Below are 20,886 nucleotides of genomic sequence, written 5' to 3'. Positions count from 1 at the left end.
TACCTGACTGTGCCGGGACTCTCCGTACTTGCCGTTGAGGTTGGTGCGGTGGCAGTTCTTATACCACCAGGCTCCTTTGTAGGACATGGCACAGTTGGTCACAGCAACATCATTGTCCCTGTCCTTGGTGGAGAAGGGGCGTCCCTGGTGATAGGAGAGGGAGTCTCCTGTGGAAAGAGGTGCCATTAAAGGTGATGGAGTCTGAGTTATCTGGTCTTCTCACAAGGAAATTAGGATATCCTGGTTATGTGGCAACCATTCTAACAGCTGACAGTCTGGGAGTAGCATTAGCTGCAATTATTCACAATTGGTTCATCTGAGGTCCTCTGCTGTCTGTTTAGGATCAGTGCAGACCATAGCAGATCTTAGAGACTTCTTGGCTTTGTCAGATAAAGTGCTTGGACATGTGTTTGGATCTTAATTTCAGTGTTTCAGAAATTAATTCAATCCCAGATTTTGGCATCCCAGATTTCCCAAGGCTTGGCTCTGCTATGTAACTTCAGGATGCATTCAGCCTCCTTCTTTCCTGTTAGCCAAAGGGAGCTTTTTCTCTCAAAGGAGACCAAACATTCATCTCTTGAACCAATATGCTTGGCCACCTTTTGGTGGCCTCTCTTTCCTCTCTTTGGAAAAGGGGAAGATGTTTTTGGAAGCTGTGTGATGTCTTATTCCACCAAAACCTCTAACCAACCCTCACTAGATAACTAGAGAGCTGCTTTTATGTGAAAGAAAAGCTGGAGTAAAATATGATCAATTGAATGATGTACTTAAAGGAGATATTCTAAATACGCTCCTTGGTAATCCCTAAAGACATATGAAGTGGACCCATGCTGGCTGTGTGCAATCCAGCCATGGAGAGACTTATTAGAAAACCTCTTGGCAATGAACCATCTGTTGAGCCCTGGCTCCCTTAGCTCAAGGTGGAGCAGAAGCTCCTTGGCTGGATGGCTAGAAGCAGAGTTTGCATGAGGAATGGGATGGAATCATGTCTGCATGACCCTACTACTGCCATCCTTGGCAATAGGTTTGGTGCCTTGTGCCCTGGGATTTGAGTTTAGAGCAAGTATTTTGTTGCACACCATTAAGATTCCTGTCACTTCTCTTCCAGGCAACTAATTAGTATTGAGTAGGGAAATTCCTGCATCTTGGGTATGTTGTGGGGTTCCACCTAGTACACAGTGGAAGTTTTGTCATGGAGGCTTGCACTGGGCATGTCTAACCCAGATGAAGGGGCTACAGTTGTACCCCTTCTCCCTTCCTGAGGAAGAGATCTCCTGTGCCCTCCCTCAAGCATCCACCCATTTCTAGTGGGCAACTCTAACTCTCCTGGATCAACCAAGCAAGCAGGTGTGACAGTGTCCTTGCAAAACTGATCAGTGCTCCTTTATGTGAGGAAATTACGCAGAGGATTTCAGATTTTTCCATGGCTGTGGAAAGGCGATAAACACAGCCTCCAGCACGACATAAATAGCCAGCTGTGGCTATTGCCAAGTGAGATGACACCTCTGATGATTGACCTGGTTATTTGAACTGCAATGTCTCTGATATTAAGTATCTAATCCCCAATGGAAAATTCCATGTCCTTAGTGGGATTAGCCTGGTTTACACAATGGACTGCAAGAAGGCAGAAAGGATTATGGGTATTTGTCTTGTCACTCTAGACAAGTGAGATGTCATGCTGGGATTTCCTGTACAGTCCTGGACCAAGCAGTCACAGGATTTCCCAAGATCCTTGCTAGCAGTGAGGCTGTACCTGAAGTGCCATTGTAGTCCCCAATGCGCAGTTTGTAGAGGCTCCGGGAGTCACCAATGGAGAACTTGTCATAGTAGGCATATGCTGTTTCCTGACCATCCCTCATGTCTATTCGCAGCTCATAGCGCCCTTGGGACGTGATCTTGTGGATGTTGTCCAAGCCTGTCAAGACAGTGAAACACCCAATGAGGGCTGGTGCCCAGATTTGCTCTGTGAACAAACAAGGAAAGCTCTAGGCAAATAAAACAGCAGTGGGAAATGAGAGCAAGGAGAGGAATCAAAGAGCAGCAGCAGTTGTGGTGAGTCTGTTTATCTCCCAGCACTGCTGGGGTCTGAGCTCTCTGTCCCCACTCAAACGTCACTTCCCTGTGTCTACAAGTGGTGGGTTCAAGGCCCAGGCTCAGATTTCTTCATGCTGCTGAAGCTTGGAACATTCATCTGTTGAGCCCTGGTGCTACTAATGTTGTTGTTAAGCTCCCATACAAGCCAGAGTGTGTTTATGCTGCAGGTCCCTTTGGCTCATGTTCAGGTTTTGGAGGAGCACACTCAGTTTCAGAGCTGTGCTGTCTTCCACTCACCCCTTTCCTGCTTTCATTGGACAGCCGACTTTCTGGCCACCCATGCAACCTGTGGTCATCCAATGGACAGTGATGGGTTTTGGTCCATGAAAACTGACAGCATACCCTGCTTCTCTCCTAGACAGGGCAAACTAGGGAGCTGCTGATCTTCAGAGTGTGCCTTTATGTGGTGTGCCTCTGCATGAGTTCCTAAGGTGAAAGGCAGGGAATGAACAGAAGGAAAACTGTCTGAGGGAGAATGTAGAGGAATGTGGTGAAGGGCAAGGAGCCAACAGCTGACACAGTGCATATGGAACTTAGGTTTGACACATCAATGAAAGGCAACCAGGGAAGGTCATACCCAGCCAAAACTCATCCTCCAAGTTTCCAAAGCCAACCCGGTAATCTGCCCATTTCCGGAAGAAATCAGTCAGCCCGTTCTGCCGCCGCTGGAAGACCTGATATGAAGGAAGACCAGGGGGAAAATCATAACGATGGAGATAAGAAACGGCTTTGCCAGGCTTTGGACACACAAGGAAAAGATAATAATTTTCTTTCCATTGTGCCTTTCAGGGGAGAAAAATGCAATACCCATCCAGTTAGCATTAATTGCAGCCATGTGATTAATTCATGTGCAGGTGTAGAAACCAAAGAGATATTAGATAATGTCCAACGCAAATCAATGGTAGAATAGGAAGAAATTGGCCTTTGAGGTTTCTGCTTTAACTAATACTGCCTTATGTATTCTAGTACATAATTCTCCTTTGAGCTGGCTGTTTCTGTGATATCCAAGGGGATATTCTGGAGCAGAGAGGGAAATTTACTGGCTAGAAATCAGCATTTGAGGAAGCCCATTTTTTTGGTTTTGACTATACATCTAACAGGGCTTTGTGTAATGTGTGTAAGAGTTTGACATGAATAAGATCAAAGCACCATGGCATTATTTACTTACACTGTCAGTCCATCTACGTCAAGACAAGCAGTGTTTGTACAGTTCAAAAGCCAAACTGGCATTTGTTTCTAGAGTTCTCCTATGCAGACTCAATTGGGGTGATGCCTGACACGCTCCTTCTGCAGGCAGCGTGAATCATTCCCCGTGAAAGCCACCAGCCATTAATTTCATTTCTAGCACAATAAATCAGCTTCACTCACAGATTTTGCTTTCCAGAAGCCCTGCAAACGTGTCAAATAAATCAAAGGGCATTTCTCCAAGTGTAACTATTATTACCAGAGCGTGGGCCATTCCCTGTGGCGTGGGAAATGAAGCGTGTGATGCTGAGCCTGCTGTCATTCCCATGCTTTGCTGGTAGGGGCTCAGTTACTTTGTGATGGGGACATGCAGGACAGCCACATGGATACTCACAATCCAGCCACCTCCGTCGGTGGTCATGTCGCAGTACACCGGCACCCGCTGGCTGAGGTCCCCGTTGATGGAGATGGTGTAGACCCCGCTCAGCGTGTCTCCATTCATCAGGTGCTGGGCGCAGTCCTGAGGGTTAGCAAAGACACGTCCTCCTGCAAAATTTAAAAAAAAAAAGGTAAAATTCTAGCAAAGAGACACTTTTTTTCCCATGCCTCAGGTTCCACTAATTACAATCCAGGAAAAGTCTATCTTGGCTTCTGCATTCCAAGTAATTCCACGAGGTGGTGAGACTTTATATCTGCCATCAACCTCAGAGGACTAACTGGAAAAAAAATGTGTGCATATATTAATTATTCTTCCATATGTCATATACTGGAAAAGTGCATGGTAACATCACGATGAGTGATGAGGGATGTCACTTCTTGGACCATCTTTCTGCACTATGTCTGAAACCCTGGGGTTTAAGCTGTCACCAGCATATTTAGACAGCTGTGAAAATACCAAAATCTGTTCTCCTCTCAGGATTGCCAGCTCCAATCAAGTTTTATAATGTCACTCATTTCAGGGGGATTCTCCTGATTCTCCATGCCCTTGGAAATGATGGTGAATTTACGCTGAGCTAATTGTCGCTTGCAAGCTGAGCAGGAATGAGGCTGTGTGAAATGCTAGAGGTAGGTAGCATGGGCTGTGCTACGGGTGTTCTCTAATGAGGAAACATCTTATTCTGTGGTCAGAGTTTAGGAGAGTCTTAATTATGACAATTATTCTGCCAGTACTGGAATGTCAACTCGGGGAACAATTTTTTCTTATTTAAGACAAAAGAGGGAAATACATCTTTTTCTTTGGAGTTGGTATGTATGGATGATGGAGTGCAGAGCTGGCAATGTGGATGTGGTTTTTAAAGATGTCTGTAACAAACTGAGAAGGTGTGAGGGACCTTCAAATCTTCTATGCTGTGTGTGTCCATCACAGTTGTGTAGTGCCCCATAGGACCAAGGCACAACCCTTGTCTGTTGCTTCCCATTTGGGTGTATTCCCCCCCACCTTGTGACCTGAAGACTTGGAGGTCATTGCTGTGTCCAAATATCCCCTCTTTGTTCTCCCCATCTTCATGGTCTGTAGCACAGTCTGGCGAGACATTGTTTGTATTTAATATCATCCAACAATGAAAACTTTTTAAACGACAACCACTTTGGGCTCCCCTGAGCTCTGTGGAGATTGCTTGTTTCTTAATTTGTATTCATATCTTTAAGAGCCAAGGAGACCTTGAAAGACATTTCAAACCACTATAAATTATAAATACTGTATCTGTTTCTTCCTTTTGTCTCATCTGTATACAATTCCCCAAGAACCTTATGCAAACATTAAACAAAAGAGGCTGAGCTATTAATATGTCAGAGGGAATAGAAGAACCCCGGGATGTGTACTGTAAGCAGAAGGAAGTAAAACAATTTAAATTAAGCCTGGGTGGCTTTTTTGTTGTTGTTGTTGTCCTTAAGGACAAGTCCTTGTTCTCTGCAGAGTGCCTTGATAAACAAAGTGCCAGAGTAAACTGAATTGCAGATCTAGATGCTCTGATGAGAAATGCTGTCCATGGATTGCATTGCCTTGCTCCTGCTTGCTTCTGTCTCATCAATATTGGGGTAAGTGGGGAGGAACCGACTTGTTACTAATGCTTATCTTCACCTTCAAAACAAGTTAAATGTATCGGATGCTGTATCAGCTGGCAATGGGGACTAGCGTTTCTGAGGTCTGACACTTCTGTTTGATAGAAAAGGTGCTCTCCTTGCCTGATGTAAGTGGGTTTGTGCTGCTTTATCCCACCTGAGAAGTCACCCCCATGCAGCTTCATCCCTGACTCCTGAGCAGCCTCAAAGATTACATGTATTTTTTCATTACCTGCCTGAATTGTATTGGCTTTATGTGCATGTGCAAGAAGCAAGAATAACAGGAAAGCCTATTTTGTAGGTGTATTAGAGAAGTAATTTCTTCTTTTGTTGATGTAAATAGTTTCTTTTATCACTTAAAAGCAGGTGAAGGGACCTTTGCATGTAACTGAGATGGGGAAGTGTATCTACAGCAGATTCAAAGAAAACTCTTCTAATTGAACTGGCAGCTCAGATGGGAGGAATTTTTGGGACATCATCTTGAGACTTCTCAGCGCTGCTGACGCCCAGGAAAACCATGGTTGGATTCAGCCCTGAACAAGATGCATTCTGTCTGTAAGTGCCCTGGCCTAGCCATGCTTTTCAAAGAGGATGAGGGACAATTTTCTTGGTATAATTTCTATTATGAATGGTTGCAGAGGATGGGAGTAATGGTGACATTCTCATGCAAGTTCTTGGAAGAGTAAGTATTCTGTCTGTGAGGGTTGTGGTGAGTGGATGCCCACCTTTTGATTTTGAAAGGAAACCATTGCCATTACTTTAGTGCCTTAGTGGATTGTGAATGCTCTAGAATGAGAGTGGGGAGGAATAATGCAATTAGATAAAGTGCTGGCTCTGCTATCTGTGACCCCACTGGTGGTGGTGGAGATGCACCTGCTTGATATTTCCAGGGATACTCCAACCCTGAAAACTTTCAAGGTCAAATTCAACAGGGCTCTGAGCAACCTGATCATGCTGAAGATGACCCTGCTCACTGCAAGGGGATTGAACTAGATGACCTTTTAAGATTCTTTCCAAGATTCTTTCCAACCCGAAATATTATATGATTCTTTGATATTTGTAAGCAATCAGATCGTGTCTACAGAATGGAGACACTGGCTGGGTCCTCTCTCAGGAGCATACCTTTTGATATGTGTTGTTGATTTCAGTGAGTATTTTTTCCTCTGTTTATGCACTTGAGGATGGACATGGGCAAGGCAGAGAGCCTGGTCTGGTCTGGTTCCTGGTCTGAAGCTCAAATCCCCTTGCCCTGGGCTGGGTCTTGTGTTTGAATCATAGATCCTTCAGCCATTAACTTCTTGTAGTGAAGCAACACTGTGGGTGATGGCATTGTAAGCACCCCTCTATGGATCATAGAGGAGGATCATTGCCTGAGGAGGGAGAGTCCCCAAGAGCAGTCCATTCCTACCAGCATGATACGTGGGCCAACCTCCACCTGTCTGAGTGGATGCATTGTGAGCCCTCACCTGTGGTGAAGGTGGTTGAGATGAGGCCGCTCCGCATGGCGTTTTGGGCAGCTTGCAGGTGCACCGTGTACTCTGTGGTCTCAGAAAGGCCCTCCAGACGGATCCACGTGTCCTCAGCATCCACAATCAGCTCCTGTACATGGGTCCCAGAAGGAGGTAGACATCAAGAGCAACAGATGAGAAAAGCGATGGGGAGCCTAAAGAGCAAGTGAGGAGGGAAGGGAAGCCACAAACTACCGCAGCCCTTGGAGCCTGGCCGAGGAGCTTTGCATGACTGCTTAGACCCCTGGACGGAGTGAACGTGAGATCAGTCAATATAGAAAACATTTCAGAATGGTTTGGGTAGGGGAAAAAAACCCGGTTTGGAGATGGATTTAAATGTTTGCAGTCTGTGTCCTCTGTCTGCTAGGCCTTTTGGGACCTGTGTGCCTGCAGTACAAAACATGACTGATTGCCCAAACAGCTCAAGGAACAGAGCTGGTCAAACCTGGTTATCAGCTAGTTTTGACTCCATTGATTCCTGTCATGTTAATTTTTCTGGTTGTTGGCCAGTGCCACACAGCATTATTGAATCCCTTTTGCAAAGCTATTATCCTCTGGCTGCTGCAAGCCAATCACACCAGCAAAGGAAACCAGACTATTTGCCATGACGTATTTCTGATAGTGTTTGTTGCAGCTCCTCCAGACAGGCAGATGTGGACACACTCATTAAATAATCAAATGTATTGTATTGCAGGGTTAATTAGCTGTCTGTGCCTATCTTTCTTTTTGCAGGAAGGGCAAATGGCATTTTTAGCATCTCTGCAGAATAATGTTCTCCTGCCTCAGCTTGCTTATGTTTCACAAACTGTGAATTTCCCCTGTTCCTCCAAACTTTCTAGGTAACCCCTCTATGCCCAGACCAGGTGTGCATAAACATTTTGCCTTAGGCAATCTCTTCTTGCTTTTTCCCATCATCCTGCTTAGCAGGAAGTAGTGTCTATGCTTCTGGTCTTCCTGAGCCGGTGAGCATCATTCTTTTGCTTTGGCTTCTCCTGCGCCTTTTACCATGGTCTTACTATTCCCTGACCTAATGAGCCTCTTTGGTGTGAGGACTCACTCACCTTCCGGCTGCCATCGGTGGATCTGTAGGTCATGACATAATTCTCGATCTCTCCCATGGGAGGAACCCAGGACAGCAGGGCGCTCCGTCGTGTGACTTCACTGGCTGTCAGATTTGTTGGAGGATCCAAAACTGCAAGAGTGGATAGGCAGCCAGGGAAGTGCAATTTCTCACACACAGCTTCCCAACTCAGTACCCTGGGATTCATCCTTACAACAGCCCAAAGTCCATCCTCACCCTCAGTTTCAAGACCTCATCACCCTTCTCCTGTCTTGAACAGAGCTCTGCAAGCCCTCTAGAAATCCTCCTCTACCTGTGTGCCACCTTAAGGGTAGCAGCTGTGAAATTCATGTGCTGTCAAGCCGTTTGTGAGAAAAATGGGTTGTCCTGTTCTTCTGGACTATGGCCTTGGGCAAAAAAAAGACCCGGTCAGGGGTCTGCTCAGGAAACCATATCCAAGGGAAATCACTGAAAGAAATGGATGAATGGATGGATAGATGTTGAAAGAGTGAAAATAATGGTTGATGCTTGTTGATCAGAATTCTGTTCTTATGTTGTGCCCTACACTGGTATTTGGGATTGGTGTTTGTGTCCTTTTGGCATGTGGCTACCTCTACACCCACGCTATGTAACAAGAGCTCCAGCTCAGCCTTGCTGGCTGCTTTTCCTGGGGTGGGAGTGTGGCTAGGGGTGAGTGAGGGAAGTGATTGTACATACGAGTAGTGAAGTTGGTGCTGATGGTCTGGCTGGTGAGAGGCCCACTGGTGGCATACATAGAGACTGTGTAGGTGGTAGTGGGCAGCAGGTTGGTCAGCTGGTACTCCTGCTTGTCTCCATCCACAAGAATTGTTTCTCCTGAAACTGTAAGCAAAAAGGGATGAGTTAGGGTAGATGTTCAAGGTGGTTCTCTAAAATGTGTCTCTGGATATGACCTCATGAATAAAAGCACTTCTATTGCTGAAACACCATAAGTTACTGTTCAGTCTGAAGGGTGGTCTAGTTTTTCCCATAATCCCTATAAAACCCAAAGCAAGGGCTCCTTCCCTACTCCCTTTGTGAAGGGCACCCACTGAGCCCTGGGCTTTGGGATGGGAGAGAGGTTGAGGTGAGCTGAAACAGAGCCCCGGTGTACCTGCACGACGCGTAAGGATGAGGACATAGCTTTCCACCTCTGACAGCGGCGGGTTCCACTGCAGCAGCGCCTCGGTGGGAGTGATGTTGGTGGCTGTGACCCCCAGGGGGACATCCATGGCTGCATGGGGGAGAGATCCAGAGTCGGAGGCATTAGGAGACTGGAGTATGAACTGGAAAGGCTTCTTGTATATATGTCCTGCCCTGCTGCCCAGACACATGTGCCTGCACAGAAGTTACTGCTGCCCAAGCTGGAGGGCAGAGATGTCACAGCTTGTGTTACTCTGCTGGGCTGCTCTTCCACTCTTTTCTTGATGCCCAGTCTGGCATGTTAGGGGTTTTCTTTAGGTTTTGAGGAGTCTGAGGATAGCAGAAGGTTTTGTTCTTGCAGCACATGCTGTTTGTGGCAGGGCTTCTCTAGGGATTATTTCTGGAAATTTGTACTCTGTTTAGGAAAGGTTGTCATGATTGCCCAACATCATATTTCTGGCTTCCCTGTGCCTGGTACACAGGTTTATCAGTTTTACCCATGACTACCCATGCATATTTGGGATAAACTTTGCCGAGACATAATTCAAAAGCCCACACTGAGCCCTTGTAAGCCCTGCTTATCATCTCCAGCTTGCATCTGGCTGGTGTGAGGTCCAGCTTTCAGTCACCTGAATATTAGTGCAAGCAGGGACTACCAGCCCTGGGCAGGGCTGAACCTGTTTGATTGTTCCCTGCCCATCAAGAGCTCCTTCCCACCTGTGTACACAGTGATGGAGGCCAGCTCGCTCTCCTCCCGGCCCCGCACGCTCTTCACTCCGATCTCATACTTGGTGGCCGGCTGCAGGTCTTGGAGGGTGTACTCGGTGGCATCCCTGGAGATGGCCATACTGTCTGTCCTCCCTGCAGAGATGGAGCCAAGAGCTTGGACATCACAGCTGGCCCCATCCCAGGGTCTCAGGAGGAGGGGAGGACAGCTCCACAAGACACTGTAAGTGTAACTGGGTTTCATGTCTGCAGGTGCACTCCTATGTGCCCATCACTCTGTTGGCCTGGCCTTTTCAGCATCATCGACAAAACTGGGGCCAAGGGAGATGAGATAGTCAAAGCAGATGAGGGAGGTGGGATTTCAGGACTGAGCCCTGAATTTAACCATCTCTGGGGAGCACACACTGCTGGGGGCTCCTCTGTGCTGAGCTGGCTCAGTGGTCCCTTTCCATCCTCATCCCAGACACCCCATCCTCTGCCCTGTAGCCAATCCCAGTTACTGGTCGCTTTGCCCAAGGCACTGAGATGCTGCCTGGGTGAGGATGACCTAGTTGCTTGCTTGGGCCAGGAGATGGAGGGAGGGTTGGCAGCTGTGAGCTCAGGGCATGAACAGGAGTGGTCTGGCCTGTTACCTTCGGCAGCACGGTAGGATATCCTATAGTGGTCAAAGGCAGCAATGGGAGCACTCCAGTAGACCATCATGGACTCCTGGGTGACGTTGCCCACCCTGAGGTCCTTTGGTGCATCAATCCCTGGTGAGAGGGAGCACAAAGAAAAGCTGTGGGAGGCAGGCCCACTCCCCTTGCCCCTGCCTGCCCTCCCCAGTGATGTCCTGTGCCTGGTGGGGGGTGTCCCGTGGTACCTGTTGTGATGGAGCCCACGACAGGCTCAGAGCTGATGGTGCCGTGCACGGCCACCAGTGACACCAGATACTCGGTGGATGGCTGCAAGCCCGTCAGGCTGGTGTGCCTGCGGGTGCCATCGAGTGTGACCTGCTGTGCCTCCTCCTCATCCCGGGGGCTGTAGGTGAGGATGAGGCGGTCTGCTGGTGGGGATGGGTCACTCCATGTGACATTCACACTGGAGGATGTCAGCTGGGAGAAGTGTAGCTGTGAGATGGGCCGAACACCTGGAAGATGGAGAGGAGAGGTGCAACCCCAACTGTCTGCAGATCCTTACCTCACAGTGCTTGTATGGGAAATACTTAAAAGAAGTGGCAAAGCTGAAGATATGGGTTCTCCACTGATCTGAAACTGTGCTGGGATCAAGAGGCAGAACCAGGAAGGGGAAAATGTTGCTCTTCTCAGCTTCACCTGTAAATATCCTCTGTACCAGATGCATACGGTGGGTGATAGAACTGTCCCACTACAGGTGGTATGTATTGTCTGCACTTCATGACTGCAGACTTTTCAGCCAGGGGTCCTTGTGAGGCCCCCCCCTCCATTTCTTCTTATGGACACAAAGGCCACCCTGACCACAGAGAACAGCAGAGGGCTGTCCGTTTTCCCCAGTTCTATCTTGTCCTTTTGGGAGCCTCCAGCAAAGCGTGTTCAGTGCTGCTGGCCAAAGGGATTGAGCCACCACATTGGTAGGGCCATCCTCCTTTTGAGGTCAACTGCTCCTGTGTGGACACATTGATCCCAGCTCTTGTTCCCACCACCACCTCAAGGGTTTTGGTGCCAGGGATGCAGTGGGCTGGTACTGGTCTGTGCCCTTGCCCCCATCCCAGCTTGTGTTTCTCTACCTGTGAAGGCATCCACGGTGGCCTCCAGACTCTGCTGCCGTCCCCTCTCAGCGATGATGGAGATGGTGTACTCTGTCCCAGGCTCCAGCTCTGAGAGGGTGAGCTGTGACTCGTCCTGGGACACTGTCACTTCAGAGGCCATTCCTGAGGCAGGGGTGAAGGTGATGCGGTAGTGGTCGATGGGACCCGTGGCTTTGGTCCAAGCCAGTGAGATGGACGTCTCAGTAGAGGCTGTCACCAGGAGGTCCCGGGGGCTGTCAAGCTCTGTGGGAGAGGGTTGGTGCAGAGCTTTGTCCCCATGCACGGACTGTCCTATGGGGGCATCTGAGCCATAGGAGCCAGCTGTGCTTGGAGCAGGCAGCGAGGCCAAACTCACCAGTCCTGGCATTCATGGTCGCTGGCACACTCTGCTGGCTGTCCATCACGGCTGAAATCCCAATGCCATACTCCGTTCCTGGCACCAGATCTACCAGGGAGTGCAAAGAACATGAAGGGGTTTGAGAGCAGCACCTGTCAGGGTGACCTCAGGGGGTGTGTGACCCCTTCTTCCACCTCCCACATGTCAGGGCAGGGGAGGACCCTCCAGAGCATCCCTGGGGTTAGCAGCTCTCCCACAGGTCAGCAGCTCCTCTGCACGTTGCAAAAAAGCTGAGCCTTTTGAAAAAGCCCTGTGGAAGCCTTTGGACAGGGAATTTGGATTATTTTAGCTCAGAAACAAGCCATTTTTAAAACTTGTTGCTGAGGTCTGCTGTAATTGCTGGCAGTGAGACAGAAGCTCTTGTGTGTGTGAGCCGAGATGGGAACGATAAAGTAGCTATATTTTTGTCCAAAGTGAGGCAACATCAAATATTGTCACAGGCCTGGTGTCTTGGAGAGAAATAAATTATGCAGAGTAAATGAAATGCACATTAATTAGGAAAGGTGCAGTCTTTCAGGGAGCTGACTCAAGGCTGTTCCTTGGAGTAGACATGTCCTGAGGTGTCTCTGTGAAGAAACTTGGGAATTGAGCTCATCCAGCTCCTTTCCTCTTGCACTGCTTTACCTCCATGGGGTATCTCTTGCCTCTGCCTGTCACTTCTGCTTGGCTGCTGGTGGCTTTATTCCCCTCTTCCCTGTGCTTCATGATCTTTCCCACAAAGTTAGAAAAAGCCACAAACTCTCCAGTTCAGCCTCACTATGCCTCGTCCAGGGGCAGCATCCCCTGGAGCCACCAAAACCTTTCCCAAGAGGTCAGGAGAGAGGGACACTCTCCTCCCCTGCTTTTCTCTTACTACAGTGCAGTCTTGGTGGAGGGGAGAAGATGGACCCCCTTGGCCCTGCTCAATAGGTGTCACAAGTATTCTGGAAAGAAGAGCCTGACAGAAGGGAAGGAGAAGGAAGAAATGAGCAGGAGGATATAAAGCTTTTCTCTCCCAGCTCTTTTGTGAAGAGCAAGATTATGGTTATTTCTGCGGAAATTCTGATTTTTAAGAGAGATTATGGGTCAGGGCCAAGCTTGATGCACTTTTAAGTGTAAATCTTCAATAAACTCTGCTTAGTGCCATTTCTCGCTGCTTTTCCTGTAGGTAGATGAGATTGGCTGAAAGAATTGATGGTTGCTTTCATATAATGGATCCCACCAGGTCCTGGGTGACTGGGAAAAAAACCCAATGGGTTTTGCATAACATCCAGCAAGACTGGAGGATATGATTACTCTGTACATAATAGAGCTGTGGGAGAGGTTCGTGTCCCATCCGCACTATGACTACCATAACTTTTCTTTTTGCTAGCAGAATGGTTTTTTCATTATTTTCTGCTATGACTAAGTTTGTTTTGTTTTTTTAATTGGTTTGTTTATTACCTAGCACCCTGGGGACTGGAAGTAATGTACTTGCGTGATGATGAAGGCACTATATAAAAAATCACTCTCTGCAATTGACTTAAGAATCTGCATCTCTGCAGCCCACTTTGGTTGGGTTTCTTGCAGCCTTGCCTGAGTCTGGCAAAGCCTTGGCAGCTTTTTTAGTTTTATTTAGAAAAAGAAGAGACTTCAGGCTGCCACATACTCCAAGGCAAGCTCAAGTCAAGCCATGGTTATCATCACAGTGTGTCACTGTTGTGCCTCTGCCCAGGGAGGGGAATTTTTCCCATTTTTAATGCTTCTTCTCACCTAGAAATGTCCTAAAGGAAAGCTAGCAGGAGTCCAGCACTGAGTCTTTGATTTCATCCTACTTGTCCCCACGCATCCTCATCACAAGCACAGAAGAAACCAGCCCAAACTTCTGCATTCCACATTTCTCAAGATAACTGCTCTAATTGCCTTGCTGCCCTCCAGCCTTTCTTGTGACTCTGCAGCTTGCCCATAACTTTTGACTTTCCCACTTAACTCTCTCCTATAACTCCACATGGCAGATTCCTGAGCCCTGGGAAGGCCCTAGGAAGGCAGAGAATCAGCATGAAGAACCTGGTGTCCTGCCATACTGAAGAACTTCAAGATGAATGGGAGAATATTTTTGCATGTAATTATTTTCTTTGCTCAGAATATGCCACCAGAGTAACAAATCCATAAGGCAAAGAGTTCTAGTAAAAAAACAAGGAAATCACGTCTCACATGGTGCTTTGCTGTGTTGCTGCATGAGGTGTTGGGGCTTTCCTGGCAGTGGGAGGTGGGTGGTGTTGCAGCCCCTATTCTGACCTGAATAATGTACCACTTACAGGAATTGCTCAAAACCAGCATCTCTCGATTTGGGTCTTCTTTGAGCCCAATTTGGAAAAAGGCAAAAAACTCAGGCAGCCTGGCTCCCTATCACTGCCCACGGGGCATCATCACCCACCACTCTTTCCAAACAAGCGAGAAAGTGCAGGGTGAAATAATATTTTCCTGTAGATCGCCCTAAACAGACTTCTTGTCATTGCTCACTTTGTTCCTTGCCAGCTCTATCTGCCACCTGGACAGATCCTTGCTGGAGGTGTACCCAAGCATTCCTTGGAAGTGTACCCACACAGGGGAAAATGAGCTCTATCCCAAGGTAAACCTTCTCTCCAGTAGATAGTAAACTCCAAAACAATCTCAAACACGTTCCAGCACATGGGCAACTGGGTCTTGGTGCTGATTTGGGTTCTCCATTGCCCTACCTGCTTGAGGGGAGGAGGATGAAGGGGGAGGAAGGGCGCGTGGGTGCACGCATACCTGCGAGGGTGGCCCGGGTGGTGGGACCGGTGTCGCGCGGCACCAGGACCTCGTGGTAGTGCTCCCCGGCCAGGGTGCTGTAGACTACCCTGTAGCTGTGTGCCTCGGCCTCGCTGTTGTCCCAAGCGAGCTCGAGGCTGGCAGGGGTCCGCGAGCCCACTCGCAGGTTCTTGGGGGCATCAATCTCTGCGCAACACAAGGGAGAGAGGCACCGTCTCACCGCTGGGAACGCACCCCGCGGCCTTGGCACAGCCAGACAGCAGTGGAGGGGTACCTGGGTGTGACATTCAGGAGGTCCCACATGTGGTTCCTCCTCCCCAGAGCATATCCTGGCAGGAAGGGCTGGAACATTTGCTCTCACCTGCTACTCAGCACAGACTGCGAGTGCCACCCAGGAGAGTGATGCGAATGCTGGGCACTCGCAGCATCCTCAGTAACTTGGTTTGGCAGCTAATTCCGTGTTATTTCAAAAAGAAAACTCTTTTCCCCCATATTAAAGAAACTGAGGCACTGTAAGAGAAAAAGGGCTCTGTAGTAACCATGCTTGAAGTATGAGCTGCTTTTAGAAGAAAACCTTGAGCATCTTTACAGGCTCATTCACACTCAGACATTGCCCAAAGGGTTTGTTTATTGGTGCTGCTTAGGCTGTGCACTGAATCTGCTCTGGTTTGCACAATAAACTCTGCTGAGCAACAGCTTGGGGCTGGACAATGGGTAATGGTGATGGATCTGAGTTTCGGGGGGGTGGTATTTTTATGTTGCCTTTTAGAAATAAAGCAAGGAAGGCCAACTCAGCAAATCAGCTGGGGCAAGTATCTCATCCGAAATATTTATCTATAAAGACATGTACACACACAATTCATGTATCACAGTTATTACAGGAGAAGCCTCGTATCCAGCAGTAATGTACATGAAAAGTAATTTATATACCATAAACCAGCACGGAAATACATGCTCTGGCTCCTCCTTTATGGCACGGTAAATTAAGTCCATTAGCTATCTGCAGGCTTAACATTAATTAAAGTTTTACCGACCACTTAGGGTGTTCAGAGAAGACATACAGTAAGATAACCACATTTCTGGCTGTGCTGGTTTCAGCTGCTTGACTGCTGATTCCTTGGTCAGGGCACCTGCCTTGGCTCTTGATGCTGAGTGGGGGCAAGTGTTGCCTCGAATTCAAGACCTGTGCTGAGCATTTTGGTGCTTTTGAGAACTGTGCATTGAACTGTGGGTGCTCTTAGGGACATAAACTGTGAGTTCTAGAGTTCTAAGCTGGGGGTCTGAATGGGCACTGGAGCTGGGATGTGTGTCCCAGGCAGGTTCAGCCTTGATACTGCAGCAAGACATGGCCAAGATGGGGTTGGCTTGGGGTTTACCATCTAAATACGGGGGGATTGAGTCCATCCATGCCTCATCACTGGCATCTGGGATCACCCTGGGACCATATGAGCATCCCTGTGAGGCATAGGGCATAGAGAGGACCTTTGGCACTGGAGGTTTAATGGCTAAACAGCCACTAGCAGTGGAGGGGCAGAGGGCAGTTTTAGGGTGTGTATTTTAGGGTGAGCTGAATCATTTGCTCTGCCTTGCTCTGTGATGGCATGCCAGGCACCAGCATTCAGGTGTCTCCATTCACCCCTGCATCTTAAACATTGCGTTTTCATTCCACTTCTTCCTCCTAGCACACCACATTAAACACCAGCTCACTTGTACCAGGGGAAAAACAGGTATCACTAAACCCCAGATGCAAAACACCCTCAGTTTTTCTCTGGATACGTCCTTGTTGCAGGACAGCCCATTTGCAGATGGCAGCAAGCCATCTTCCCATGCTTGCCAGAGGCTCAAAAATTCAGTTCTCCCAGCAAGGCCAGCTAGCTACCTGTGGTGAACTGTGCGAAGGCTGGCTGGCTCTCGTTGGCACCCCGGAGGGCGCTGACGGCGAGATGGTAGCGGGCGCCAGGGCGCAGGGCCTGCAGGGAGTACTGGCTGAGGGGGGGCTGCAGGCGGAAGGTGGTCCTCCCGCCCTCCCCATCCGCCAGCCCGTACTTCAGCAGGATGGCGTCCACCTTGGCACGCGGCGGGGTCCACTCCACGAAGGCCACCGTGTCGGAGACATCCCGCACCAGGATCTGCGTCGGGCCATCGATGACTGCAGGGGGAGGGGGGAAACGGGCACCTGTTATTTTCGGAGAGTTGGATGGGGAAAGGTGGAAGCTTTGGGGACATCAAGCTTCAGGGATGCTTCAACCTGGCCTTCAAAGCATCTGGAATGAGTATTTGGGGACAAGGGAGAGAGGTGGCAAGGGACAAGACACTGACCCCAAGGTACCTAGGGGGTTTGGTCCTCATGGGTTCCCGGTCCCTTGTCCCAATCTCCTGGCTCTTTCCTGAACCCTCTTCACTTCTTGTGAACACCAGAGCAGGACCCAGCAGGTCTCTCATTGACACCCATTACAGCTATAATGCAACTCATGCCCTTCTCTTGAGCTGATTGTCAGCAATAAATCCTCCTTGGTTTTTAAAGGTGGTACTTCCCAGGATATAAAACTCCTATATCTAACTGCAACACACTTTCTTTGCTCTTAGATAGCTGTCTGCAGTTTTGCATTGAAAAACATGTAATTTTCCTTTGTGTCCAACTCTTCAAACTATCCAAACATGTTTTATTGATGTTCTGCTCAATTTACTCTTTTCTGAGCCTTTCCATCATTGGCAAATTTATCAGCAACAGTATTATGTCTTTTGAAAGGTGTTGACAATGTGTTAAATAACATGGGGCCAAGGACAAGATCCAAGCATTGAGAACTGAGGAATGTCTCTAGAAATGTTTCTGCTTTGCTGCCAGCTCCTGGTTTGTCCTTAAACTGAGGGATCAGCTCATAAAGCTGCTAGTGTCTTGGCAGTGGGAAGAAAGAAGAAAATGCAACTGCTCTAGTGAATCTTTAACTGGGTATGGGGCTATGGTGGCTGTCCAAAATAACCTTTCAGGTAAAAGGTTTTGAGATAAATTCATACCAAGGATCTACTGGGAGACCTTTTTGGACATTTCTGCTTTTTTTTTAAGAGATTTGGGCCCTTCCTTCCTCCACATCCCCCAACACTCAACCTTTGGATATCCTGGGCTCAAGCCTGGCTGATGGATGATTTGAGTCCAGCAGGACTTAACCACTATGTGGATGGATGGATGGATGGATGGATGGATGGATGGATGGATGGATGGAGCCAAGACTTGCCATCACTCCTGTGTCATGGCAGTGCTCATGCATGAGGCCTGCTGGGCAGCCTGTTTTATCACTTAGATGATCACAAGGTAGGTGAAAAAGCCCACTTTGGTTCTGTAATTTAGGCTATGCCACATATACATATACCTAATGTACTACATATCTTAGAAAATGACAGTATATAATAGGGGTCTGCTGAATGCTGCACCTCAGGGCTGGAAGTTCTGGGGGACAAGCCTGTGAGCAGGGGTGGGAAGGAGCAGGGAGGATTAGAAAAAGACAGGGAGGAATCTGGAGTAGTAAGGTGAGGTCTGGGGGCAAAACAGCAGAGGAGGCATCATAGCTGGGAAGCCCAGTGTTCAGGTAGAAGCTGGCCATCCAGCTTGGCCAGGACCATGTCATGCATACCCTCAATCTCCAACTGCTTCATGTTGTCCAGTCATCCAGGTGATCCACATCTACTTATCTGTGTAGCATAAAACCATGCCTTTGCTGCCTGATCCTGGCACAAGGTGTTGAGGAAGAACGAGGTGATGGGGATAAAGCTCTGGGGGTGCTGCAGAGGAAGGCAGACATGCCAGCATAGGGATGCCTTTATGGAGCACAGATCCGGGAGCCCACTGCTCCACCTGCACTGGTCAACCCTTGAGTATGAAATACCAGCTTCTATTTTTGCTGATTTCCCAGGGAAAGGAAATTTCGGGCTTGACCAGGAGATGTCTCTATTAAGCCACGTCGAGCTGAAGGCGGCAGCAAAGCAGGAGGAGAGGACTGTGCTGGAGAAGCTCAGACCTGAAACAAACTGCTGCGGTGGAGGGACCCTCCCTTCACTCTCACTTAGTGAGAGTGTCTCAATTAGCAGCACCTTATTACAACCCTCCGGCAGCTATTTAAGTGCTGTTTCCTTTTAGAACAGCTCAGATAGAGGTAGTAGACGTCTGCCTGGCTTTCATGGCAGACTGCAACAGATCTGGTGTGAAGAGTCTCTTCTCCCCCGTGAGCCCTTGCCCATCTCTGCATCTCCTTCAGTAAGAAGACCCACCTGAATTTTCTCTGGTCTACAGGGTGGACCAGTGACTGGGCAAACAAATTGGTTAGGAAGGGATATGCTGTTGCTCCTGGCTCCCTGCCCTGCTGCCTGATTTGCCTGAATAGGTGGGAGTTGAGGGTGATAGTAAAAGGCCTTAAAATCTTAGAAAATCTTAGAAAATTCAGGGACTTAGAAAGAAAGTTAGGTTTGGAAAGCCCTGGGAAAAGCAGGCCCTGGAAATTTTAGGCCTTGTGCTTGCTAAAGACCAGGTCAAGCTGCACTTGTGTAGTCAGTATATGATAAATGATACAATTGTTAGATGTGATTAAATATAATTATTGTTTAGAGAACATGGGGAACCATGTTAGGGGGCTAAGGGGGGATTACGAGAAATTCATGCTTGGGTAAAAACAATGTATACAATAGAACAATGTAAGTTTAATAATTAATATGTAAGTTGCATAATGATGGAGTATAAAATATGTTCAACTCGAAACCCAAGTCGGGTCAGATTTGGGTATGTGTACCCCTGACACCCAGAGCTCTTTAAATAAAGCACCTTCATATAACCATTCGTGGTTATGTGTGTTCCTGAACGCTAACAAGGGCATTTGGTGACATAAAAGCAGGTGGGAGTTTTAATCTGTTATATATGAGTAAGTGATAGATTTGTAGATACATTTCTTGATGGCATCCAGCCTCCAAAATGTGAGATTAGCAGAGAAGAATAATTTATCCAGATATACAATAAAAGCACTTCACTCCCAACCCCATTAACCTCACCAGGGTTTCTGCACTTATGGCCATTTAGGAGAGAGAGGGACAAAATACTCCATGAAGAAGCTGTTGCTGCAATGTTTGGGCACTTGGGTGCCGCCAGTTTCATCCCTGCCCATGTGATGCCAGCTGCTCTTGCTGATGGAACTTTATTTTTGGGACCAAGCCCTGGGCACTGTTGTGCTGCCCCCAGGTCAGGCTCACTCACGGGTTGAGACGCTGTCAGAGGTGGGAGGGCTTCTGGCTTGTTCCTTCAGGGCCACAATGGTGACAGTGTACTCTTCTCCTGGCTTCAGCCCCGTCTGGTTGAAGGTGGTGACAGTGCTGGGGAGCTGGGCAATCACACCACCCTCATTATTCTGTCAGGGAATGAAATAAGCATTAACCCTCACCCACCAACTGGTGTTTTGGGGGACACTGATGCATGGAGAGGAGGTTCCCCCCATCCTTCCACAGCCCGCTCTGCATCCTCAAATCACACTGTCACACCCCACCATGGAGGGAGACACCTGGGATCAAGTCACCCACCAAGCATGGAGCACTCATGTTGTTGGGCTGCAAAATCCTCCCCATTCCTCCTCCCTCCCCAGCTTCTGTATTTTGCCATTTGTGCCTCTGCTGTTCTCCAGAAAAGGGAAGATGATTACACTAAAGCCTTGGCTAGACTTGTTTTCCTGCTCTTCAGGTGCCAGGAGCCTTTTGTTGTTGATGTATAGGTATGAAGCTGTGAGGTCTTTATTTTGCCTTCCCCTCCTTTTTAACCATCTTTAGTACACTCATTTACGCCTTGTGGTTTTGCCCTGAAAAACTGTAAGGCTTTAAACAACTGCACATGTCACCTTTCCTGCCAGTGTTTGGACAAAGGATCTTTTCTTGCTGCTGTCTTCGCTATTAACATGCTAAACAAATCTTTGCACATAACTCTCAATTCATATTCATCTCTTTTCTCATTAAACAGGAAATCTTCCATTTTAGCTATCAATTGCCATTTTACCTTTCCTAATATTCTTTGCTAAATCTGTCTTCTCTTTGTCTTTTCCCCACCCCATCCCCACTGCAGGCAGCAGATGGGCAATCTTGCCTGACCCGGGTTTTGTGGGGGTGAGAGCATCGTGGGCACCATGGAAGGAGGGTGGAAAGAGCTCTGCAG

General features: G+C 48.2%; 1 protein-coding gene and 1 long non-coding RNA gene across 2 annotated transcripts in view; one reads left to right on the top strand and one right to left on the bottom strand.

Moving 5' to 3' along the window:
- Window positions 1-20,886, top strand: part of LOC111932578 (uncharacterized) — a 49,410-nt gene that overhangs the window by 15,603 nt on the left and 12,921 nt on the right. The window contains exons 2-5 of the long non-coding RNA XR_015273969.1: window positions 1,872-2,052; window positions 4,239-4,344; window positions 5,195-5,316; window positions 5,707-5,895. This is a non-coding gene — a long non-coding RNA (uncharacterized LOC111932578). The remainder of the gene's footprint in view (window positions 1-1,871; window positions 2,053-4,238; window positions 4,345-5,194; window positions 5,317-5,706; window positions 5,896-20,886) is intronic.
- TNR (tenascin R) overlaps window positions 1-20,886 on the bottom strand; it is a 32,872-nt gene that overhangs the window by 5,176 nt on the left and 6,810 nt on the right. Inside the window, exons 5-20 of the mRNA XM_023931697.2 lie at window positions 19,945-20,095; window positions 16,588-16,857; window positions 14,709-14,894; window positions 11,916-12,005; window positions 11,540-11,803; window positions 10,658-10,924; window positions 10,428-10,547; window positions 9,787-9,930; window positions 9,041-9,160; window positions 8,626-8,769; window positions 7,910-8,040; window positions 6,807-6,939; window positions 3,674-3,825; window positions 2,672-2,768; window positions 1,754-1,915; window positions 4-167 (exon numbers count right to left, since the gene is read on the bottom strand). Of these exons, the coding sequence (XP_023787465.2) occupies window positions 4-167; window positions 1,754-1,915; window positions 2,672-2,768; window positions 3,674-3,825; window positions 6,807-6,939; window positions 7,910-8,040; window positions 8,626-8,769; window positions 9,041-9,160; window positions 9,787-9,930; window positions 10,428-10,547; window positions 10,658-10,924; window positions 11,540-11,803; window positions 11,916-12,005; window positions 14,709-14,894; window positions 16,588-16,857; window positions 19,945-20,095 (2,595 nt within the window). The remainder of the gene's footprint in view (window positions 1-3; window positions 168-1,753; window positions 1,916-2,671; window positions 2,769-3,673; window positions 3,826-6,806; window positions 6,940-7,909; window positions 8,041-8,625; window positions 8,770-9,040; window positions 9,161-9,786; window positions 9,931-10,427; window positions 10,548-10,657; window positions 10,925-11,539; window positions 11,804-11,915; window positions 12,006-14,708; window positions 14,895-16,587; window positions 16,858-19,944; window positions 20,096-20,886) is intronic.

Source organism: Cyanistes caeruleus, chromosome 9 (genome assembly GCF_971803275.1).
Source record: "Cyanistes caeruleus chromosome 9, bCyaCae1.hap1.1, whole genome shotgun sequence".
In the NCBI taxonomy this organism is placed as follows: Eukaryota; Metazoa; Chordata; class Aves; order Passeriformes; family Paridae; genus Cyanistes; species Cyanistes caeruleus.
The sequence above is the reverse complement of the archived record's forward strand: the minus strand, read 5'-3'. Positions and strand labels throughout refer to the sequence as shown.